The sequence below is a fragment of the Protopterus annectens genome, chromosome 7.part0 (assembly GCF_019279795.1).
Source record: "Protopterus annectens isolate FY-2018-M chromosome 7.part0, PAN1.0, whole genome shotgun sequence".
In the NCBI taxonomy this organism is placed as follows: Eukaryota; Metazoa; Chordata; order Ceratodontiformes; family Protopteridae; genus Protopterus; species Protopterus annectens.
The window spans coordinates 1,420,177,735-1,420,203,038 of NC_056739.1; the positions used below are offsets into that span (position 1 = coordinate 1,420,177,735).

General features: G+C 39.7%; 1 protein-coding gene across 1 annotated transcript in view; it reads right to left on the reverse strand.

The window, feature by feature from the left end:
* Positions 1 to 19,245: 19,245 nt before the first annotated feature.
* Positions 19,246 to 25,304, reverse strand: part of LOC122807067 (contactin-3-like) — a 2,190,808-nt gene continuing 2,184,749 nt past the window's right edge. The window contains exon 23 of the mRNA XM_044077995.1: positions 19,246 to 20,467. Coding sequence (XP_043933930.1) covers positions 20,376 to 20,467 — 92 coding nt within the window. The 3' untranslated portion in view covers positions 19,246 to 20,375. The remainder of the gene's footprint in view (positions 20,468 to 25,304) is intronic.

Genomic DNA, 25,304 nt, shown 5'->3' on the forward strand with positions numbered 1-25,304 from the left:
CTAATAACTTAGCTTTAACATGATCCGGTAAGACTTGTTCCTTCAGCCATGCATGTCTTCTTATCACTGTGCCAGTCATGGCTGATCTAAATGAAGCCACCAGTGCATCATAGCCACATTTTAAGGAATGGTTACTAACCTGTTGTATGTTATTTACCATTTCTAATACATACTTCTTATCTATAGAGTCATCAGAGGATAGCTTTTTAGTTAAATGATCAAGCATAAACTCTTGGTATTGTATCATGTGAAACTGACAGTTTAAAGCTCTAGCTGACAGAGTAGCTGAGGTGTAAACTTTTTTCCCCATCTGTCTAAAGACCTGGCTTCCCTTTCAGAAGGAATAGGGTTTTTTGCTGTGGTCGAGGCTACTGCCTTAGGCCCCTGGGAGATAGTTTTGGGGTCTCCACGTGGGGCCTTGTAAAGGTGATGATGCGTGTCTGGTACCCTGTAAAATCTATCTGGTTTGGCAGGGGCTGGTGGTAAGGAATCTGGTGCAGAGCAGACATCATTAAAGGCATACAACAGAGAGGACAGGAGGTATAGCTAAGGGCCTGTGTTGTGGAAGGTGCAGAAAAGTCCTAAGTCTTTTTCTGGAATCTGAGAAATCCTGTTGCTGCCATTGGAATTGTTCTCGCATGGCATGTAAGGTTTCCCCAAAGGAGAATTATTCTGGCGGAGAAGCAGCCGGAATGGATTCTTCAGCATCTGAGTCTTCATAATTGGAGAAAGGAGCCTCTGGCTGGTCTGTAATATCTGAGTCATCCGCAGAATCATCAGAGGACACAGGCTCGGGGGGCTCTGCCCTAGGTCTTGTTAGAAAAATCTATACATGCTGCTTAGAAAATATATTTACATACATGCTGCCTAGAAAAATATATTTACAATGTGTGCTGCTTAGGAAGATGTGTATTTAAACATTCAAACATATATAAGTTGTGTGATCAAATATATAGAGAAATGTGTGCTTTAGTTAGGAATGAATGTACTTAAACCCATAATAGAGAACAAAGTTTGAAAAGTAGTATATAATGCATTTAATTCTGTCTTACTAGAATAATAGTAGAAATAAACCTGCATATTATTGCTTGAAGCACAAGCTGCAGTGTAATCAGAAATTTGACCTTGGCAGCTTGCAAACACAGCCTGGCTCATGTCTTTCAAGTAAAGATTATTTTGCAAAGTTAGAAAATAATAAATCTGTTCGCATGTGTATCCTCTTTCCTGCCTCCACCAGGAGAGTTGTCGCACTGTCTCTGATAGTCGCAGCGAGCTGGAACGAGGAAGACAAAGAGAGGCATTAAAGAAGACATACATCTATTGTATTCGAACTAATCAGAGAACCTTGAATTGGCTACATCCTCAGGAGGTCATCGTGACTGACCAGGTGTTTGCAAGGCTGTAACATTCTCATGGGAAAAGACTTTTGAAAACACAAATTCAGCACTTTTTATGAATTACTATGATGTAAAGACCCTGTCACTGACCACGCCAGTGAGGTGGGCAAAACTGATAATGACATGTATAAAGTTGGTGCCCTTTTCTGAATAAAATCAGTCAAAATTCTATACAAACTTTGTGTATGGTTTTTTGCCACCTAATGTACATTAGAGAATAAGATATCTGAGTTCTCCTGCATTATTGTTTGTTATTGATTGACATTGTTTTTGAATAACTTAATGATTTTTACAGTCTGACTCTAACGAATTTATTTAACATCTTGGTCCTAATCGTGCCGGAATTCCCTTGGTAAGCTACAGGTCAGAATATATAGGTGGTAAAAAAAATCTCGCAGAAGAAGGAAAGACCTCCGACTGAATTGTCGTGCCCAAAGAGGCTGTCCACTTGTCTGATCTGTGGAAAACTGGGTCCTAAAAGCATATCAAACATAAGCAGGAGGCTCGGTAAGCAGAATTCCTCTCTTTGTTTTTGTTTTAGAGGGACCAGGTTACACTGTGCTATTGCTAAGGTTTGTGATAGCAGGAGAGAGGTAGTCAAGTATTGTATCTTGAGTCATAGATCAGGAAATAAAACAAAGCAAAGTAAACAGTCATTCTAGACACTACTGTGAATACGGGGAATAAGATACCACGTGGTACAAGAGAAAAGGTTACGTAACAGTTCTGTTTTTTTTTCTCTCTCTCTCTTCTTTTTTCTCTTTCAGAGACATGGGAAATGAATGCACTAAAGGGTCCGTGACCGCCTCTAACAGAAGATGCAAAATATATGCAATTACAGAGAGCAGATAATGTGAGATATTTTTCAAAATGGGTTAACAAGTATGACTTTGATGGTAAATTAGATAAAATGTCATTAGTAAAACTTTTGAAACAGTTAAAATCTGACGAGAAGGTCAGGCAAAAAACAACGACAGTTGGGTGTTCCTCAAGCACATAGGTGGATTGAGGAAGCGAACCGAAGGAACAGAAAATAAAAATGCAAAGGCATTATTTTTAGACAAAGAGGATAATAACATAATAGTAGCATCGGTCCCTCCCTACCACGCCCACCGATGCCTTACTCAGAATATGTGGGAGGGCTGGCTGAACCCCCACGCTACCCAGAGACAACAGGGATATTAAGACAACCATTTGTAAGAGAACCTATCGACTAGATCCCGAACACGCCAAACGCTTATAGATGTTCAACCAAGCGGAAGTTTATTAGATGAGAGTGAGGAAATCTGTCCATTAATAGAAGTACCAAACCCACAGGCAGGACAGGAGGGCCAGGCCTCAACTCTCTTAGTGTATAGACCATGGACACCGGAAGACATCCGAAAGCTACAGAAGGAATTCCCATCCAAAAATTAACTTTGAGAAATTTCTACAGGATTTACAGGGTATGAGATTGAGTTACCACTTAAATGGGGAAGAGGTAGAAAGAGTAGTTAGACAAATTTTAGGTCCAGACTGGCACATGATTTGTGGCGCCTGGAATGCCCGTGACGCAACACAGGCCACTCCCACATAATGACGCAGAACTAGATACTAGATTGAAGGGTCTTACAGACCGCATTACTGAAAAATGGAAACCTAGGGCAGACTGGACTTGCATTAATCAATGCATACAACGAGATAATGAAACAGTGGATGCATACTATGGTAGATTATTAGAATGTTTTAATAACCATAGTGGCATGCCTGTTCCTGAAAATCAAAAGAATGATAGCTCATATGAACAACAATTGAAGAATGCATTTTGAAAGGTTGTATTGCCCCTATCAATAGCTTCATCCATGATAGATCATCGAACAAGTAGGCTTCAAGCCTTGTTAGAATATGCTAGACATGCCGAAAACATTTTAACAGTAAAAGAAAAGAAAAGGTCTTCACAGCTGAAGACGCGCGGAAGTTTTGTAGTACAAGCAGCCAAAAGGGTAAGCAAAATACTCAGGGTAACAAACGCCTGACAGAAACTCAGAAATTTATGAGAGCAGAAAGAAAAAGGTGAGTGCTTCAATTAAAGAAGGGACATTTGGCAAGGGATTGCAGGAGCAAGGCACTCCATGAAAAAAGGATAAGGAAGATGAGGATTGACTATATGACAGTTATGCTGCTCAGCAGTCACCAGGAGAGACTAATGAGCAGGGAATGATGTAAATACCTTAGAAGAAACAAATGACATGCAACCGGATGTAGAAGTTGGGGAAAGTGAAGTTTTAGATCTGGCATTACTGAGCTTAGAGCTCTATTTAGCAGACACTTAAACCGAAGTTACACTTCTGGTGGAAGGGAGAGAAGTCAAATTTTGTGTGATTCAGGAGCATCACGAACTTTGATACATCCTTCAAAGTTACCGGAACATTCTGAGTCACCTGATTACATATTAGTGAAAGCAGCAAACGGACAGCTGTACAGGGAACCACTTTCCCATGATATAGCAATAACTGACCCGTCGGCATGACCCAAAGAAGTAAAATAGTACTTTCTGCCAAATGCCCCATGAACTTATTAGGAAGAGATCTTATGCAACTTTTGGCATAGCAGTAGTCCCTACCATGAACGGTATGGAAGCACAGAGACAAACTGATACTTTAGGGTGAGGCTTATTATTGGTACAGCCAGGATCTGGTTACAACCGCCCAGGGCAGTGACCAAGGAACTGATGAATGTAGCCACCAGCAAGGTGCCTCCTCGATGTTGACCAGCAACATTTATTACATTGTACCCTATATTATTGTAGCACACCAGGACCTGATAAAGAATACGAACAAAAGTTGTTCAGGAATCCTGCAAATAGACTGATACTACGGACCCTATACTGGGACACTGAGGGCAACAGTGTAGTGAGCTGTTCGTTACCTCAGGAGTTTTGGAATTGTACAAATCCAATAAACTACCACACGTTAGCCTAACCAAAAACAAGAATGTTAGGTGGGTAGACTTGGGTGACAAAGTGACAGGATGGGAGAGACTAACTGACTCAGAATTATCGGACTTAGGAGTACAGAAACAGAAACTGAATTGGTTCAAACGCCCAGCTGTACACTTACAACAGAGTGAAGACAGCTGACTGGCGTTCTTGATAGAAGAAGAAGAAAAAGCTTTGAGTGAAATACCAAATGTTCTTTGGTCAACAGGAAAATCAGATGTAGGACTTATTCAACAGCAGGGCCAGTAGTTATTACACCAAAATCAGCCTTTAGACCAAGAAAAGACAATATCCTTTGAGCAAGGATGCGGAACAGGAATCAAACCTATCATAATGGCATTACTTAAGAAAGGGATACTGGTGGAATCTTTAGATTCACCATGTAATACTCCTCTATTTCCTGTAAAAAGCAAACGGGAATGGCGGATGGTACAAGATTTACAAGCTGTAAATGATTGCCAGACCCACATACCTTATTAAATGATTTGAAGCCGCAACAAAAATATTTCACCGTGGTAGATATTAGCGATGCATTTTTTTCAATACCTATCCACCCTGACAGCCAGCATTGGTTTGCATTTACATTTCAGGGCAAAAGGTATACGTACACCCGACTACCACAGGGATATAGTGAAAGTCCAACAATATTCGCACAAGAGATGGCTAGCAACCTGGCAGGGTTTTCTCCACCAGGGGGCAGCCAAGTACTACTTTATGTAGATGACATCCTGCTTGCAGCCCCTACCCAGCAACAGTGTAGGGAAGATACAATAGCATTGTTGAAATTCTTAGCTGAGCAGGGGCATAAAGTGAATAAACACAAATTGCAACTTTGGAAAGAACAGGTTAAATACCTGGGATATGTGATATCCAAAGAAGGTAGAACATTAGATGAAGATCGGAAAACAGCTATCTTACAAGCACCTAGACCAACTACCAAAAAGGAAATGATGTCCTTCTTGGGAACGACTAATTTTTGTCAAGTTGGATGCGAATTATGCTTTAGAAACGGCTCCATTGGCTGATTTGATATTTAAAACACCAATGGCAGCACAAGAAACACTGCACTGGACTCCAGAAGCAGAAGCAGCCTTTTGTAGACTAAAACAACTGATAGCTTCATCATTAGTTTTAGGGCTACCATAAGAGATTTTTCCAAACTGTAGATTGTAGGCGGGATATATGACGTCAGTACTGACGCAACAACATGGCGGCAAGCAACGCCCCATAGCTTACTATTCATCACAGTTAGATCCGGTGGCACGATCATTACCACCCTGCGTACAAGCAGTAGTCGCAGCAGCTATGGCAGTGCAAGCTTCAGCCTCAGTGGTATTGTTTCATCCTCTCACGTTGAGAGTACCTCATGCAGTTGCGATAATTTTATTGCAAGAAAAAATAGCATTTTTATCCCCTGCCAGACATCTTTCTTGCATGACCATACTATTGAGTCAACCCCATATGACAATTGAACGTTGTACAACATTAAATCCATCGACATTACTTCCGATTCCTGTGGATGGCACACCACACAGCTGCCTACAGGAAATGGAACAAACAACCACACCCAGACAAGATCTTACTGATGTACCTTTAGCTGACGCAGAGGTGACATTTTTGTGGATGGGTCCTGCGAGGTCCTACAGGAAAAACCTAGTGGGCTATGCAGTAGTGACTGATGACGAAATCATAGAAGCACAACCCCTTCAACATAACCTGTCAGCTCAAGCAGCAGAATTGATAGCCTTGACACGTGCTTGCACTCTAGCGAAAGGCAAATGTGTTAACATATATACTGACAGTCAGTATGCTTTCTCTACAGTGCATGTCTTTGCACAACAATGGAAAAACAGGGGAATGATAACATCTACTGGCAAACCGATTAATCATGCACAATTGATTTTGAACCTGTTAGATTCTATTCAGTTACCCACTAGAATAGCTATCTGTAAATGTGCAGCCCATACCAAACAACAAGATAGAATTTCAAAGGAACGCTCGGGCTGATGCAGCTGCGAAGCAAGCTGCCTCAGACCCAGAAACTGTGCTCTTAAATGAAGAACTACAACCTTCTGAAACTTTAGATTTAGAAATGTTAAAAACAATGCAGACATTAGCTACAAAAGCAGAAAAGCAAAAGTGGATAAACGAGGAGCAATCCTTGAAGAGGGACTGTACATCTCCAAAGAGAAAAGCCTATATTGCCATCTAATTTATTTAGATATGCAGCTTTGTTGAGTCATGGGCAGAGCCATGTCTCAACAGGGGGGATGGTACAGTTAGTTAACAAAACATTCCAAACATATGGATTTACGAATTATACACAAAAATTTTGTGCAACATGTCATATTTGTAGCAAACATCATGCACAGGGAGCATTTAAACCAAAGCGAGGGAGCTTTCCAACACCACCCTATCCGTTCCATACCATTTGTATGGATTTCATAGAACTGAACAAATGTGAAGGGAAAAAATACTGTTTAGTAATCATAGATATGTTTTCAAAATGGGTAGAAGCTTTTCCAACCAGGAATCCGGATGCAGCAACAGTAGCAAAGGCCCTAGTGAAAGAAATCATTCCTAGATTCGGCATACCAGAGAGAATTTATAGTGACAATGGGACACATTTTGTGAATCAGACAGTACAGCAGCTTGGGAGATTTTTTGGGATTTCTTTGAAAAACCATTGTGCTTATCACCCTCAGTCAGCAGGACTGGTGGAGAGGTACAATGGAATCTTGAAAAACAAGTTGAGAAAATTAATGAGTGAGACTCAAAAGACTTGGATTTGCTGTCTGCCTTTAGCACTGCTGAGCATGAGAACTGTTCCAAATGTAAAGGGATTGACCCCTTTTGAGATAGTGTTTGGAAGGGCATATTGTGTGCCACAATGGAAGGCCCTCATGCCTGCAGAGCTGGAGGCCGATGGCTCATTAGCTAGTTATATGAAGAAGTTATTAACAAATAAGACTGTTTTGCAGTTGAACTCTTTTCAGATAAACAAGAAGCAAAACCGAGGCCGTGCTGACCCCGGGTCCTGGATTTGGCTGAAAATCATAAAGAGAAAGAACTGGGCGAGTCCAAAGTGGGAAGGTCCGTACCAGGTACTATTGGCAACACCCACTGCAGTGAAAATTGCTGAGAGATCATCCTGGGTTCATTTAACCCACTGCAAACCTGTTAAGAAATTTAGTTTGGACATACCACAGGAACAGGATGGCCAGAGGCAGAATGAATAAAAATGTGAAACAACCCCAGAGACATTGGTTCACTGGCCTACTGATCATACACTTAATAACTATGTTTGTAGTAACCTTTTGTTGTTATGGTTTTTCTTGCATATAACTACAGAAGTGAAATTAATAAAACGTGATGAAGGACTGGCTATAGACTGGCACCCAAACTTTAACACATACCTGGCTATGAAACGAGTTTATGTAGAGACTATGAACGTTTCAAATTGCTGGGTTTGTACTGCAATACCCACAGCATATGGAGGACTTTTGATGTCTGCTGTCCCCTTGGGAATAAATGAAACTTGGGAAAACCTGTTATTTGACACAGGCACTGTGAGATCACAAGACAAAGTGGCATTATATTTGCCTGTTACTCAGAAAGGAATTGTTTGTTTTGTTAAAAATGATACACTCCAGGTTGGTTGGAGTAACTGTAACATAACTGTGTCTTACAAATGTTATATAAAACCTATAGACCAAGGTACTAGTTGTAGCTAATTATGGTTCATACTTAAGCTTGATGAAAACAACATTGAGAGATGTGCAAAAAACTCCTGAAATATACAGACAATTATCTGTTATAGATAAGAAAATGTTTCATTCAGGGTTAACCCGCATCAGTACAAAAGTAGAAAACTGTTATTTTGTTTGTGGGAAAAAGGCCTATAAATGGTTACCTGAGAATTGGTCCGCAGTTGTTTTTGGGTTATCTGGTTCCAGCCATAAGACATACTGCAGAATTGCCCTGGGTAAAATACGTAATGTGAGAGTAGCTCAGCAAGCCGAAAATACAGTCAGAAAACCTACTAATCCAGTGGGTAAGATTGAAGCAAGCTGGAAGGATCATTCGCCTGTGAAGGACAAAGAAAAACTGACCCATATGGACTTGAGTGACAGTGTTATATCCTGGGCTGGGATATTCCCAGCCTACGGAGCAGTCAAATCAATTTGGGAACTGAGGAAATTGTCAAAACTCCTCAAGTAATGAGCAATGCGACTTTTTCCTCTTGAACTTGTGACTGATGAAATGAATGCAATGAGAACAGTTGTATTACAGAACCGAATGGCTCGACTTCACCCTAGCGGCGAGAGGTGGTAATGCGGCGCTTATCAAAGAAGAATGCTGTGCGTACATTCCAGACAACCAGCATGAAATTAATGATCACCTGGAGGTAATACAGCAGGTGTCAGCAATGGCAGAACCAGGCCCAAACCCACTGACGAACTTTTTCCAGAATCTGTTTGGGGGTGGGGTCCTTATGAACATTCTGATTGCAATTTGTGTGGTACTGCTCATAATTGGAGCATGTGTCTGCTGGAATACCCTGTGTGAAAAAATTAGTTAAAGACTTAGTTGATGTATCAGTGACTGAAACTATGTACCAAGATATGGAATTGAATTTGTTGATACCAAGTGAAAGTCTATCTGAAATATAAAACAAATGACTTACTTAGCTGAGAGTCCTTGAAAGGAAAAGGCTAAGAAATGAAATAATACTGTTTATGTTTCAAATAGCATTAAATGCATTAACAGGAGGGAGAATGTTAGAAAAATCTATACATGCTGCTTAGAAAATATATTTACATACATGCTGCCTAGAAAAATATATTTACAATGTGTGCTGCTTAGGAAGATGTGTATTTAAACATTCAAACATATATAAGTTGTGTGATCAAATATATAGAGAAATGTGTGCTTTAGTTAGGAATGAATGTACTTAAACCCATAATAGAGAACAAAGTTTGAAAAGTAGTATATAATGCATTTAATTCTGTCTTACTAGAATAATAGTAGAAATAAACCTGCATATTATTGCTTGAAGCACAAGCTGCAGTGTAATCAGAAATTTGACCTTGGCAGCTTGCAAACACAGCCTGGCTCATGTCTTTCAAGTAAAGATTATTTTGCAAAGTTAGAAAATAATAAATCTGTTCGCATGTGTATCCTCTTTCCTGCCTCCACCAGGAGAGTAGCCTTGTGCGCACTGTCTCTGATAGTGCGCAGCTGGGAACGAGGAAGACAAAGAGAGGCATTAAAGAAGACATACATCTGTTGTATTCGAACTAATCAGAGAACCTTGAATTGGCTACATCCTCAGGAGGTCATCGTGACTGACCAGGTGTTTGCAAGGCTGTAACATTCTCATGGGAAAAAGACTTTTTGAAAAACACAAATTCAGCACTTTTTATGAATTACTATGATGTAAAGACCCTGTCACTGACCACGCCAGTGAGGTGGGCAAAACTGATAATGACATGTATAAAGTTGGTGCCCTTTTCTGAATAAAATCAGTCAAAATTCTATACAAACTTTGTGTATGGTTTTTTGCCTCCTAATGTACATTAGAGAATAAGATATCTGAGTTCTCCTGCATTATTGTTTGTTATTGATTGACATTGTTTTTGAATAACTTAATGATTTTTACAGTCTGACTCTAACGAATTTATTTAACAGTCTCTTCTCTGGGGGGTGAGAGGCCCTGTCTGGGTGAGATTGAGATCCCCTGATTAAGGATATTAAATCTTCTGCCAGAGTAAGCATTTGTGAACTAGAAGTAGGCCTGGTTGAGGGGGGTTTAACAGGCACTGATTTAGTAGACTTGGCTGCTTTAGCCCTGGCAAAGGCCTTAATGGACATGGCTGCAGGAGGCCTAGCAGCACCACGTGCTGGGGTAGAGACATCCAAAGGGATGGTGTCTGATAATTCACTAGAAGCCACTGTAGTAGGTAAAATTTCAGAGGCCGATTCAAGTAAGGTAGCAGGAACCTCAGAAGTAGTCAAAGATTCAGCTGTGCTTTGATCAGTTTTCTCGGTTTCGCCGAAACCGAGACACTCGCGGTTTGCTTCACCATGGTTTCAGCGAAACCGTGGACCGCGAGTGTCGGTCTTTTTCTTTGCGCTTAACAATTTGTGTAGTCGGAGGATCCGGCGGCATAATGTACGCAAATTCAGAACCGAAAAACTGTTCAGCAAACTCCGACCGACGCCTAAGCGTGGTTGAAGGAACCACAGGCCGAACAGGCTGCTACGTCGTGGTCTGGATCTAACCAACGCTAACAGTAAGACTGGAAAGCATTATGAGGTATGTGTTTCCCACAAGTTAAACAGTTATTGACTTTTTCTGACATCGGCTGAGGCAAGAAAGAGTCCCCAACGGGTACTTAGCTTTAGAAGTCTTGAAGTAGTATTCGTAGTAGAAATCTCTGGATCCGACCGACCGCCACTTGCCAACACCTTCTGCTTCGCCACGCAAGAAAGACTGAAGAAAATGGCGTCGGCTGGTGCCTTTATTACCAGAGACCAGCAGGGATGACGTCGGGTGAAGTGCGACATCAGCCGAAGCCGGACCCGGACTTTGGAATCCGGCCGACTGCAGGGCTGCCTGACGACAGGACAACCCAGTTGTTATGACTGCAGATGCATCCATGAAGGACATCAGGGATTTCTATCTGTAGCTGCATTTCACACTTCTTCTGCTACTGACAAATGTCTGTTTGCAATGTAACTTTATGTCATTGACATGCAGGGTTCCCATATGCCAAATGCAGTCCACTGCCTACTGAGTATTATTACTGCAGCCTCATATGCCGGCCTGTATTTGCCAACAATTTCAGTATTATACTATCACCACAATGTGTGTGCAAGTGTGTATTAGCAGAGTGAGATGCTTTTTTAGTGTGCTAGTGTGACAGCATTGCCCGCCTATGTCCCCATCCAATTATAGTACACTACTAATGATGAACAGCTGTTGGGCACCTTTACCATTCATGGAGCAGTTTATGACTTGCATACAAGTTTCAGTGGTGTACAGTGTTGTTCATACTGCCACACTGTACATCATTAAGTAATACGATTGTGAATCTCAGGGTCTGTCTTGTCATTTAAAGTACATGTTTACCTCTCTATTACTGTCTCAGACAAAAAGTGAAATCTCAGTTTTAACTGATATTTCTTCTGCCTTCTATTCTTGCTTTCCATTACAAGAATAAAAGCCTCTGTATATATTTCTGCACAAGTATGTTAAAAAATCACTTTAAGAAAAAATTTTCTGGCAGCAACTATGCTTCTTGTAGTGCACAGCTTCTTCCAGCCATTTGTTTGAAAATTATAAAACAGAAACAGCAGTTCCCAGGAAATGCATTGCAGCACAAATGTGCATTTTCTCCAGCCATCTGCTGCCATTACTGAGGGGATGTCTGCAGTACACTGCTTGAGTCTTTACCAGTGAGTGGAAACATGTGGCTGTCCACAATGGTACCCTTACCTTCCCACTTACTATCACTGACTGTGGTACTGCCCATTATTCACATGTCAACAAGGAGCATTACTGAGCACCATCCAGCCAATTGTAGCATCACCCACCTTTTTATCTTCAGTTTTACAGGTAAGAAAGAAAATTGTTAAACATTGCTCTCTCTCTCTACACACACACACACACACACACACACACACACACACACACACACACACACACACACACACACACACACACACACACACACACACACACAAAGCTGGCACACTTCTACTCCATCAGTATTCTTTGAAGTCTATATTTTATATCAGCAGAGTAAATAACACACTTAAATGTACACTTATTATAAGATCTGCTAGTCTGAAATACTAGGCTCCCCTTTTAATACAAAAGGTTGAAATCAGGATACCCCCTGTAGCATTAAAACTATTTCAAAGTGCCTTTCACACACTGGCATTGTCATGCTGGTCTGATTTGTCAGAGAAGTATGAGATTACCACTTACCCTGCTCATATTTAACTCATCCGTCCTGCATCATACGTCAATGCACATCTGTTAAACAATGTCTTCTAGGCATTTCCTTGGAAATAAAATAACTGAGCAGCAAGATCCAAAAGGATATTCTTTTTATTTGGCATGTTCTGCATTTTTGTAAACACCAATAATATCCAACACCACTATGCGAAGATGTATTTTTGGTTATTTTCTACACTTCAAGCTGTATTTTTTGGATATGTTCTGCATTTTTGCAATATCCTTATTTAAATCCTATACACAAATGACAAATTATTTTCCTTTTCAATTTAAAAGTGGAACAGACAAGATGTGTGTGTTACATGTTACATACCTCACTAGAGGCTTTGCCTTACAGACAGACACACACACACACACACACACACACACACACACACACACACACACACACACACACACACACACACACACACACACACATACACACACACACACACACACACACACACACATATTTATATCAGTATATTAGTAATTGTGAAACGTATTACCACTGACACTTATAGAATTTGACACTGAATGCCTCAATTATTCCTGCATTCAAAAATGCATGCATTTGACTACTTCTGGCACCAGAAAATCCTTCAACCATTTGATCACTCATCCAGTCATATGGAACCCATGCATATCTATATCTATATCTACAGCTATCTCTATATCTATATGAATATCTATATCTATGTCTATATCTTTAGCTATATCTATACAGGTAGAGAGCACCAAAAAAAGAAGAAATAGATACATTTTGGAGAAGTATCTATGAAGATCCTGAGGAACACAACAAAGATGCTAAATGGACAGAAGTAAAAGAGAAAATAAGAAGTTTAAAGGTACAGGATATGAAATGGGATGAAGTAACAGCCAGAGAGATTGAAACAAAGTTAAAAAAAGCCTCAAATTGGAAAACCCCAGGCCCAGATGCAGTACCTAACTTCTGGTTAAAATTATTAAAATCTTTGCATGAAGTTTTAGCCATGAGTAAGAACTATTTATATGTGCACCCTGAACAGACAACAACCTGGCTGACAACAGAAAAACACTGCTCCTACTTAAGAGAGAACCTGCAAGCTACCCTAAAAGTTATAGACCAATAACTTGCCTTCAGACAACGTATAAACTATACACTGGAATTAATGCCGACAGAATCTATAGTCACTCATTAGAAAATTCAACTATGGCAATAGAACAAAAGGGCAATAAAAGAAAGTCGTATGGAAGAAAGGATCATTTGCTATTAAATAAAGTCATAGTGGAGAACTGTAAAAAGGGAAGGAATTTAAGTATGGCATGGACTGACTGCAAAAAAGCATTTGATAGTATCCCACATTCATGGATAAGAGAGTCCTTAAAAATGTATAAGATACACCCTACACTGATCAACTATATTCCAGTGACCATGAAACAGCAGCGAACCACTTTGCAATTAAGCCATGATAAAGGACTAATTATTATTCCAGGGATAAAAATTCAAAGGGGGATATTCCAGGTTGACTCTCTGTCACCGTTGCTATTCTACCTTGCCCTTAACCCATTAAGCTGTCCACTTAACAGTTAGGCTTTGTCTTTACTTTGTCAATGATTTGAAACTGTATAGCTCATCAGATGAGGAACTGAAAGTACATCAAGCTGTCAAAACTTTTTCATGTGCTGTAAGAATGTCATTTGGTCTTGATAAATGTACAAAAGCAACCTTTAAAGCAGGAAAACTGCAGCACAAAGAAAACATCAGTATGGGACAAGAATGTGATATAAAATAACTTGAGCAAGAGGGAGTATATAAATATTTTGGAATGGATGAAGGATTAACAATCAAACATGAACAAATGTGAATAAAACTTAGGAATACTTTAGAAGACTTAAATTAATCCTGAAAACAGCATTGACATCTAAGAACAAAATCTTAGCTATAAACCAATTTGCTCTTCCTGTCCTAACTTACAGTTTTGGAGTGATTGACTGGCCCCAAAATGTGTTGGACAGATTAGATAGGAAAACAAGAAGGATGCTTCATGCTCACCAAATGATTTATAAAAATCAGTGCATACCAAGATTATATATTCCCTTTTCCAAAGGAGGTATGGGCCTCCTTGAAAATGATTACATGTACAGATCTGCAACTATGGGACTCCACACATATCTGCTGACCTCACAAGACCCAAATGTAGTGAGAAACATGAGCAGAATAAATCTAAGATGACTTCCCTGCTTAAGCTAGCGGAAGCATATTGCCATCAAGCAGGAATGGAAATCAAACCACAAGTGGATAAAAACCAGGCAGCAACTGATTGTGCCAAAAAAACAAAAGAAAGAATATAAGGTGAAGGACCAGATGAGAAGGCAAGAAATGTGGAACATGCATAAATATAGTTGCAAGTATAGAAAACTTCTGGAAGAACCTCATGTTGATCAGGAATGAATGCAGGAATGGTTAATGAGAGGCGAATTCAAACCAAGAGATGAAAGGTTAAGATTGGTGTCCCAAGATAGTGGACTACATACACATTGGTTTACAAAGTCCATTGAACATGTGGGAGAAACAGACAAATGTAGGTTTTGTAAAACAGAATTGGCAACAGTTGCACACCTCATTGCTGGTTGTGACATACTAATTGCAGAAGGACTATATGCTGAAAGGCATAATAATGTGGCAAGACTGCTGCACTGGGGATTGTGCAAACATTATGGTACTTGAAGTGGCTGAAAAACACTGGAAACATGAGCCACAAAACATCACAGAAAAAGATGAAGTCTGCATTACATGGGATCATCCGTTGCCAACAGTTCAAAAGATCGATGCTAGAAAACCGGCTATAGTGATCCAAGAAAAGAAGACAAAAGTAGCATTGATCATTGAAATCGCCATACCCAGTGACTACAGTGTCTTCCGTACATAGATACACAAAGTCATAAAATATCAGGATTTGCAAGCAGAAATGAGATCAATGTTGAAGAAAGATACCCAGATAGTTCCAATAGTACTAGGAGCAATGGGTCTTATAAAAAACAATCATATTTAGATATGCTACCAATACATGTAACTTCATACGAATTGCAGAAGGAGTCATTACTGGGCACATTGTGGCTGCTGCATGGAGCACTTTTGGCTGACATCAAAAAGGGAAACTATACTAATTTCATGAACTTTAATTGTACTTTGACTTAGGAATGGGGTCCATTCCTGTCATGGTATTAGAAACCCAAAAGATTTGGAGAAATTAAAAAGGAAGAGAGAGGTTAGATCACACTAAAGAAAACTTTTGACCCAAAAGTCTGCTACTACTAAATGTGGGCCTTTCATTAAATGGGGTATTAGTCAACAACTTTAGAGGGGCTGGTCATTTGTTTTTTATTGGATATTATTATACGGGTAACTGTTGTGGCTTTTTACCATAGTCAGCTTCTTCTTCATGTTTCTGATGACATAAACATAGTATTCTCTGCATTATATCAGGAATGTCATGCTCATATTAATTTTTATTTATAAAAGTATATGCAGTATAACAACTAATTTTTGCTGACACTTGAATTAATTAATTATTTTTTCTTAGAATCCTGGAATAGTCATAATTAAAGCATGGATTGTGCAATTTTCTGTCCTCATTCATGAAGTTTAATGTTCAGCTTTGTTGCTTCATCATTGTCAGTCCTGGATGGTTGGTAAGCCATTACAGACTGAAGCTATAAGAAATAATTTATAGGCTCTGGTTATATCACATGATCTTTTATTCATCCATGAATGACATGTGTATGTTGATGTTTATAGGCAGCGGCTAATGAAAGTACCTCATTCTCTTCCATAGTATCTCTTTATACTGTCAGCAACAATACTTGTTTCTTTTCAGCATGGGAGTGGCTTGTATATGAAGCAAACCCACTTCATAGATGCTTCAGTATTATATTATATTACATTAAAATATATCCTAAATATACTAAGGTATTTACTAGCTCACTGTAGGAACAAATCTGTTTGCTGTGTTCTGTGTAAGATAGCCAAAAACAGATAACTCTAACTCAGTTTGATTTTCTAGAGGGATAAATCCCTGGCTACAGCTCAGATAACCTGGTAAAATTACCGGCTTGAATGTCTGACAAAGCAGCAGGGAGACATGAGTGTGTGCTTATCCCATGTTGGGAGGTAGTTACATGGGCATTTCCCACGACACCACAGCAATGGCTGGAGTTTGTGCAGGCAAGGGTGTAGTTTAAGACAGAATTATGGTGATTGAATCGTTGAGCTTCTGCAGCGGTGGGGTGAGACACCATATGATCCCATTGCACACCTGACAAAACCTAATCAGTGGGGGGAGGGGAAACCAGGCATAGGCATTAAGAAAAAAATCTTCCCCAGCAGATGTAGGACAGCAGCACACCCTCGAGGATGCCATCAGGCTCCACATCATTCCCTGATCCTTAGTCTGGGGGTATATGAGTAACTAGAAAACCTATTTTTGCATGTGGGCACTGGGGATGGCTGTCAAAATGAATCTGGGGAGCAAGATCTTGCCCCCCCCCATAAAAGACATAGACAGATGACTGTATATATTAAGAGGATGATTTACTATTTATATGTCAGTCAAACGTTAATAGCATGGAGTACCTGGCAGATCATTTGCACTAGTTAGTGAAAGATTTACTGTGTTTCACTTAATTCATAACATTTCTACTCAGTAATGATGAGAAACTTGCATTTATGAACAGAGTTTAACACAAGCATGCATGTTGCTACCCTTACATCATTATATCCAGCAGTGGGTCGCAGCACGTCTCTAATTACTTACCATATCATACATACATACATTGGTTGTATAATACTGCAGCCTTAACAAAAATGCACTGGTATCCTTGCAGAGGTGCCCTGCTAGTTCTATATTAGCTGTCCTTATAGTGTGTGTGTAAATGTACTGCTACTGCTTGTCCATATGTAGGGTGTATATCAAGTTTATAAGTTGTATACTCAGCTATTATTTATGTTTCAATTAGTAATCGCACTATGAAAAACAGATTAATATAAACAAAAAGAAGCACATTACTGAATTAAAATGATTAACTGTATTCACCACTAGTAAAATTAAGAAATAGTAGAAATCCCTGTTATTAAAGTACTGAAAGTCTATAGTAGTAAAATGAAGTTTTAATGCAAATTAATTCTTATATTGTAAAAATATTTAATAGCCTTAAAAGCTATAAGGTTAAATGAAATATTAATCCATTCTTTGATAACTGTGCTTTATCCTATTCAGTGTTGCAGAGAGCTATTACTAGACAGGATGTCAGCCCACAGTCACTCACATACCACACTCACGTACTATGTGTGTGTGTGTGTGTGTGTGTGTGTGTGTGTGTGTGTGTGTGTGTGTGTGTGTGTGTGTGTGTGTGTGTGTGTGTGTGTGTGTGTGTGTGTGTGTGTGTGTGTGTCTATATATATATATATATATATATCCACATATAACATTATACAAGGATAGCTCATTACTATACAAAACCATGCATACTTATTGTTCAGCCCAAATCAATGTGCCCATTGTAAATCAAGCATATACCAACAGAAAAAAAGTCTGGTCTCTAAAGTACCATTGAGCAGTCAAATTTTCTTCTTCTAGTATATGTTTTGGAATTATTCATCTCTATTGTCCAGATTTTCATGGACCGTCCAGATTTTTGCCTCATATTTTTGATCTGTTCCTCTTAAAGTTTGTGTTTTTTTGACAAGTCACTGAGGAGTGACGTCACTAAATGACATGTATTTCAGTTTCAGACTTTATACCCATTAGACAATGCACAGTAACACAAGTCTTATTATTCTAGCAGCTTTCTAAGTTCATAAGAGCAACATTTACAATTGGCCGCTATTTTGGTGCCTTGTCACCCATTATTTAAGGCTTTGTCCAGATTTCCTGAGCTAGGAGTTTGAGGTGTATGTACCAAGGTCACAACAAATACAATGAAAATCAGGTATGTTCTGCAAAACTAAAGAAACATACCTGATTTTCCTTGTATTTCTGCCCTGTCTCTCTCATACCACTAAACTGTCTGGATTTTATGTTTGGAAAAAACAATGGAGATCTTCCTTTCTCTGTTGCTTGTTTTCAACAGCACTGATATACTGTGCAAGTGTGGGAATGTAAGTCCACACACATGCTCAATACATCAACAAATGTGGAAGAATGAGGAAAAACACAGAGAAACACTACGGCACCATTATACAAAGATATTATTTAAGAAAAGTATGCAATTTCTTTCTTAAATAAGGTCATTGTATTATAATAATAACTGATGAAAGGGTGTGGGTACATGAGGATTTACCCATGGCTGGCTTTGTTTAATCACTTGGGCTTCACCCTTGTGATCAAACAATACCAACCGTGAGTAAAACCCTCAATATGCCCACACCTACTCACCGGTTATTGCTTAGATATAGATATATAAGCAATTTAGTGGAAAGTTAATTCACCTAGCAACATATATGTGGAATATAGGAGAAAGATGAAACAGCCAGCAACAACCTGTTTGCACATTACATATAGATTACATATAGAAGGTAGCCATGCCTGGATATGAATCAGAGAACTGTGACGTGTGAGGTAGAAGCACTAGTGATTGCACCATGGTGTTGCCTGTAAATAGAAATGTTGATTAAGAATCTTCTTTTAAAGCTTTTTCAACAATACTCGCAGGACGCTGTTATCATAAGTAATGGTTATTATATCTTACTTGATAAAATTTCCATTAGTTTTATTCCTGATCTTAATCACAGGTGGAGATCAGATAAGATTTCAGTATGTTGTGTTTCCTTATCAGATAAGATAATAGTCGCTGTTAAAGAAAAACTATGCACACATTTACTGTTATGATTTTCTGAAGTTTTATTTCCTTAAAAAATGTTTTACAGACTATTTACATTGTTAACCAGTAACAATGCTGCAAGAGACCTCAGAGTACATCTTCCCAAGCATATTAGTTTTTTTCTGTTATAAATATTTTATTAGAATAATAAAAAATACTACATACATCCACATAATAATAAGACACATGTGCACACACACTCATACGCACAAGCACACATGCACTCACATCTAAAGATTTACAAGACTCAGTGATCAACTTTTCAATATGAAATAAGTTATACAATATATATCTCACAGAGATATATATTTAATTATAAATAAGTAAGTGTGTCTAAGTCTAAATGGATGTAGTAGCATACATAAACCTCGCTGAGAAAATGTAACTCAGCTGCATCATTTTGTTAAATAATTTAGAAAGTATTTTAAAAGAAATAATATTGTCCATTCTAACAGAAATTGTAACAGCAACTGCATGTTCTGCAGTTTAAGAAAATAGATGAGATTTCTGGTCATAAAAATCGTCTCATGCTTCTTGTTATCATTTTTAAACAAGATGGCGGATTCTGATTAATGTCAAAACAGATATAACGTGGACTACAAGATGCATCCAGAGTAAGGAACAGTCTCACATAAACAGTGATTACAACTACCAATCAAATATACCAGTCTGTATGCATTGTATGTTTGCAAATGAATTAAGAAGATAATTGTTAAAATTATGATTGGACATGTTTAAATTTCAGGTCCATTAGTTTAATGCAGATGTCGTAACTTTTAAAAGGCCAAATTCTTTATGTATTTAAGATATATGAGCCTGATGCAGAAACAATCAGAAATCTAAATAGACATCATTTAGTTGTTATGCCTTTAGGCATGTTTTTCATAAACAACTTTGGTATATTATTGGTATTATTAAGGCATCTCCAATCTTTCAAGCATGTTTCAGTAGTTCACATATTTTCCTCGTGGCAAATATACAGAAACCTGCACACCATGATAAAATACATTTAGAAGCAAGTGTGTTCTTTAAAAATGCATGCCATCAATAAAACTTTGAAAACAGGGTTTAGAAATGTTTTCTATTTCTTTCTGCAGTTTGCTTTCTATACTCTAATTTTACAGAACTTAATTCAACTAGCAAGAAAAAGAAGTATAAATGGAATTATTGTTGACAGCAAATAAATTTCCAATCCTGAAGCAAAAGATCCTCTGGCATCCATACCTATAAAAAGATGAAAAATATCAGTTTATTTTATTAAAACAGGCATTTATCTATGCAGTAAATGTAACAATAAATCAGAATCCTTTTAATTATAATAAATTAAAAATGTGATGCAGTGTTGACTAACATGAAGCATAATATTAACTGAAGAAATTCATGCAATTCTAATGCATATTAACTCATCCACTATTGCAAGTGCTACCTATTCTCCAAATACTGGATTTTTGGACAGCTTGAGATAATGAAAACAGGATATGCAGAGGCATGACTGTATATAGAGAAGGATTCCTGAGCTTCCTTATGAGTATGCTGTACCAGTGAATCCTTCATACACTGCTTACCTCCTTCAACACCTTGCAGCTCACAACACACTGAAAAAATTCTTTCAAAATACAAGTTCATAGGTTCATAGGTTTATACTAGGCTATCTGCCCTAAGGCATTTATAAGCCTAGCCCAAATTTTTGTGGCTTACGCCACCCCTTATATGAAAAAATACTGTGCCCATTAGTTTGTTGTGCCTCTGTCCAGCAGTGACACAGAGATGATTCCCAGGATAAACCTACGATCTCCCATCCACAGGTCAAGATTTCTCTTGAACAGAGCCAGAGAGGTGCTCTGCCTCACATGGATCGGGATTTTATTCCACAGCATAGGGAGTCTCTGAGTGATAAATCTATCCCTCCAGCACGTCCTATTTATATCTGTGCTAAGGTTTAAGTCGCTTGCTCTAGTGGTTTTGGTGGATTTGGATTTTTTGAGGTGGAGCATGTCCATTAATTCCGGGTTGGACACGGCCTTGTATGTCAGGCATATGTCACCTCTGAGCAGATGGTATGCAACTGAATAGAGCTGGAGTTTCTTCAATCTGGCAGCATATGACAGATTTTGGAGTCCCTTTATCCTTTTGGTGAGGAACTTTTGGGGTCTCTCCGATTGCTGCAGATGTCGGGTGAGATACATCCCAAATGGGGCATTGTACTCGATCATTGGTCTGATAAGTGAAGAGTACAGGGGAACAATGACCTCACTAGATCTGGATGTGAATCCCTTCATGATCAGGTGGGCAATGTAGAAGGTCTTTCTAACCACTTTAGCAACATGAGTGTCAAAAGAAAGGCCACTGTCAACCTGGGTCCCCAGGTCCCTGATAACCTCTTCTGTGCTTAGTGGATTGCCACCTATATGGTAGCTTGGTGTTACCTTGTTTTTCCCAAAGGGTATGACTATACATTTTTTGGCATTTAACTTCAGGCCATGGCTCTGGCACCAGCTATCTGTTTCCATGAGTCCCTTCTGAAGGATATCCGTGTCCGATGCACTTTCCACTATGGCACCCAGTTTGCAGTCGTCTGCAAACTTTGTCAGCCAAAGTCCTCCCATGTTGGCCTGTACTTCTGAGAAGTAGATGCCGAACAAAAGGGGGCCAAGGACTGAGCCCAGTGGGACACCACTTGTGACCGGCTTGGAGTCTGACATAGCGCCAGCAACTCTAACCCTGTGGGTTCTGTCCTTAAGCCAGTTTGCAACCCATCTTGTGACATATGGGTTTACATTTAAGCTGGTAAGTTTTTCTACAATACCCGAGTGGGTATTGTGTTGAAGGCCTTTGCAAGGTCAATGTAGGCTGTATGGACTGCCTTTCCCTCATCAATGGCCTTGGTGACTGTTTCGAAGAAGTCGACCAAGTTCAAAAGGCATGATCTGCCCTTGACGAAGCCAAACTGGGTCGGGTCCAATGTCTGCAAGTCCCCTATATCTTTGTTTATGAGCTCCATTATGATCCTCTCCATAGCTTTGCAGACTAGACTTGTTAAGCTTATGGGGCGGTAATTACCAGGGTCCGTAGAGGCACCGCCTTTGTGGAGTGGGATCACAGTTGCTGTACGCCACTCCTTGGGCACGTATCCTGTGGTAAGGCAGAGATTAAACAGCTGCCTTATGTGCGGGTTTAATTCCTCATTTAGCTCATGTAGCACACAGCCTGGGACACCATCCGGTCCCATTGATGCTGTGTTTTTAGCTTTAGAGAGAGCAGCTTTCACCTGCGCATTTGAGATGTCTGGGAGGCTACACTCTGCTGGGATAGTTATCTCTCCTTTGGGGGAGAGGGGGGTGAAGTTTGCACTGAACCTGTCTGCCAGTATGTTGGCAATGTCTGTGGGTTCAGTGATTTTTGTATCATTTTGGACTAATTCTGAGCATATCTGGGTGTTTCCACCCAGGTTCCTAACATAGCTGAAAAAGGCCTTATGATTGTCCTTTGAATCCATGGCAATTTTTCTCTCAAAATTGGCCTTAGTTGATTTTATAAATGCTCATATTTTTTTGCTAATAATGATCAGGGGTGACTTCCCTTTTATGGATTTTGTTCTATCATGTAATAGCTTTCTCCTCTTATTGTAAAGTTTGTTAATGGCTGGGGTCCACCAGACTGGACGTTTGCCCTTTGTGGAAAGAGTCTTGGTTTTATTTTGAATTGCCTGATCCATGCAGTCCTGGAGGTGTTCATAGAAGGCATTTGTAAGGGCTTCCGCAGCTTGGGTTGTGGTTTCCACTGGCTCAGGGGCCTTGAAGGATACCACACCAGTCTTGAGTAGTGTGAAGTTTGCTTTAGAGAAGTTCTTCACTGTGGTCTTTTTTGTTTGGGGTGGGGGCGGGATGTGGATTTCCAGTGAGATTAGTTTATGATCAGATCTCACCAATGAGGGATATACTTCCGGTGTGGAGCATTTTGTCCCCATGTTTGTGATAATGAGATCTAGTATATTTTCTCCTCTCATGGTAACAGTGACTAGCTGTTCCATGGCATTTGAATTTATGAACTCCAGGAACCGTTGGGCTAGAAAGTTAGGGCTTGAGTAATGTTCCCAGTCTATATTTGGGTAGTTGAAGTCACCCAATATGATGGTGTTTGGAGATACATTTATACCCTCCAGTGTCTTCAGGAAGGCTGTGTGGGGTTCCTGAGTTTGAGAGGGTGGCCTGTAGCATGCTACAATTTGTAGAGCAGTTTTGCCTATGGTTAGTTGCACCTGGATGTTTTCCGAAGCTTCGTGCGTTGCCACCAACCTGGAGGTGTGGGTATCCTTTATGAATATGGATACACCCCCTCCTTTTGTGGTGTGGTCCGGGTTTTGGGGCGGAACGCATGATATGAGGTAAAACCTAATAGTGCCGGGGTGCTCTCAGGAGCCTTGAACCAGGTTTTAGTTACAGCACAGACATCGATGTTCTCCATACTGAGAAGGGCCTCGAGTCGTGCATTTTGAGATTTAGACTTCTGGCATTGAGCAGCATTACCCTCAGTTTCTTCCCATTTTTGTTTTCTAGGGTGGTAGGTTTAGAATTTGAGCCTTGCCTAAAAAAGGCACTATGGGGGTGGCAAGAGCCTTAGCCAATATCCGGAATCCCAGGGGTGACAGGTGCAAGCCGTCCCTTGCGAAGCAGCGTGGCTTGTCAAGCATGTCATCCCAGGCAGACAGACACTGGATCCCCTTTGAATGACACCAGACATTAAGCCAATTGTTAAAGCTGATCATCTTGTCTCTATATTGTGGCATCATTCTTGGTGAAGGAAGGATACTGCTCAGGGTAAAGGTCATACCTGCCTTGGCTACATAATCAGAGAGCTCCTCTATGTCTCTTTTCATGTAGTCCAGGGAGGTACGTCTTAGGTCGTTCACACCAGCATGGACAATGACTGTGTCATATTTGTACTTGCCGTGGAGTGACCAGAGTGCTTGTGTTATGTGGTGGATTCTAGCACCTGATAGGCAGCTTACTGTGACCCTCTCCTTGTTCAGCCTGGTGAGTGGGACGTCAGCGTGTCTGACTATGGAGTCACCTATGACAAGTATGTTTGGTGTTGTATTTGGCCTTAAGGGCTGTGACTGCTTTGCACACTGCTTTTGTGGTTTATGTGTTGCTTGTGGGGTGTCTTGAGGTAGCAGTTGTTTGGGTGTCTGCTTTGGAGGCCTCTGCTGTTTAGGTAAATTTTTACTCAGAGCCTCCGAGTATGTCTTTGTGTGTTTATGTGTTTGATTCAGTGGTGTGGTAGCATTATGTGAGGCTGGTTTTGTGGTGTGTGTAGTTGCCTTCTCCTCCTGTCTGGTCTTGCCAGTCCTGAGTTGAGAGAGCTCAGCCTCCAGTTTGGCTAAATAGCTGCATCTCTCGCAAGTATTTGTGTTATGTGGGAGAAGGAGAGGGTTGTCTGTGTACATGAGGCAGTTATAACATTGCCTCAAGATTACCAGATTCACCAGCTGGACCAGAGAGGAGATTGACAACTGACCTTTGGACATGCTAGAATAATATTGGGAATTCCTTAATAATTGAAAACAAGGGCCAGTGGGGAGTGAGGGTGTAGTGCTTCAATGTTAGTTTAACAAGTGTGCATTATTGATCAATCCTCTGAGTACAATAGCACTGTGGCTCTTTTAAATGTATTTTAAGAATGTGAATATCAGGTTGTGCTCTTCCTTTTAAGATTCCTTTTTTTTCTCTTCTTCCTCCTTTCATACATTATTGTTGTAAACGTGAATTCACTCACAATGTCGGTTTGAGAACGGGGATTAAAACATGTTGATCTCAGCAAAGTTTTTTTTTTTTTTTTTTTTTTTTTTTAAGACAATGATTTAGAAATGCTGAATGTAATCTGAGAACATGCAGCTGTTGATATGAGGATATTATAAATAAGAGAATCAAAGGAAAATAGGAAATAATAATTATTCCTGCTTTGTTTTCCAAAACAGAAAAATGCACATCATCTGATGACTTTAATGATTTTATTTATTTTTGTTTACTGGCCATAACGGGTAGAAAAATGCAGTGAAGTA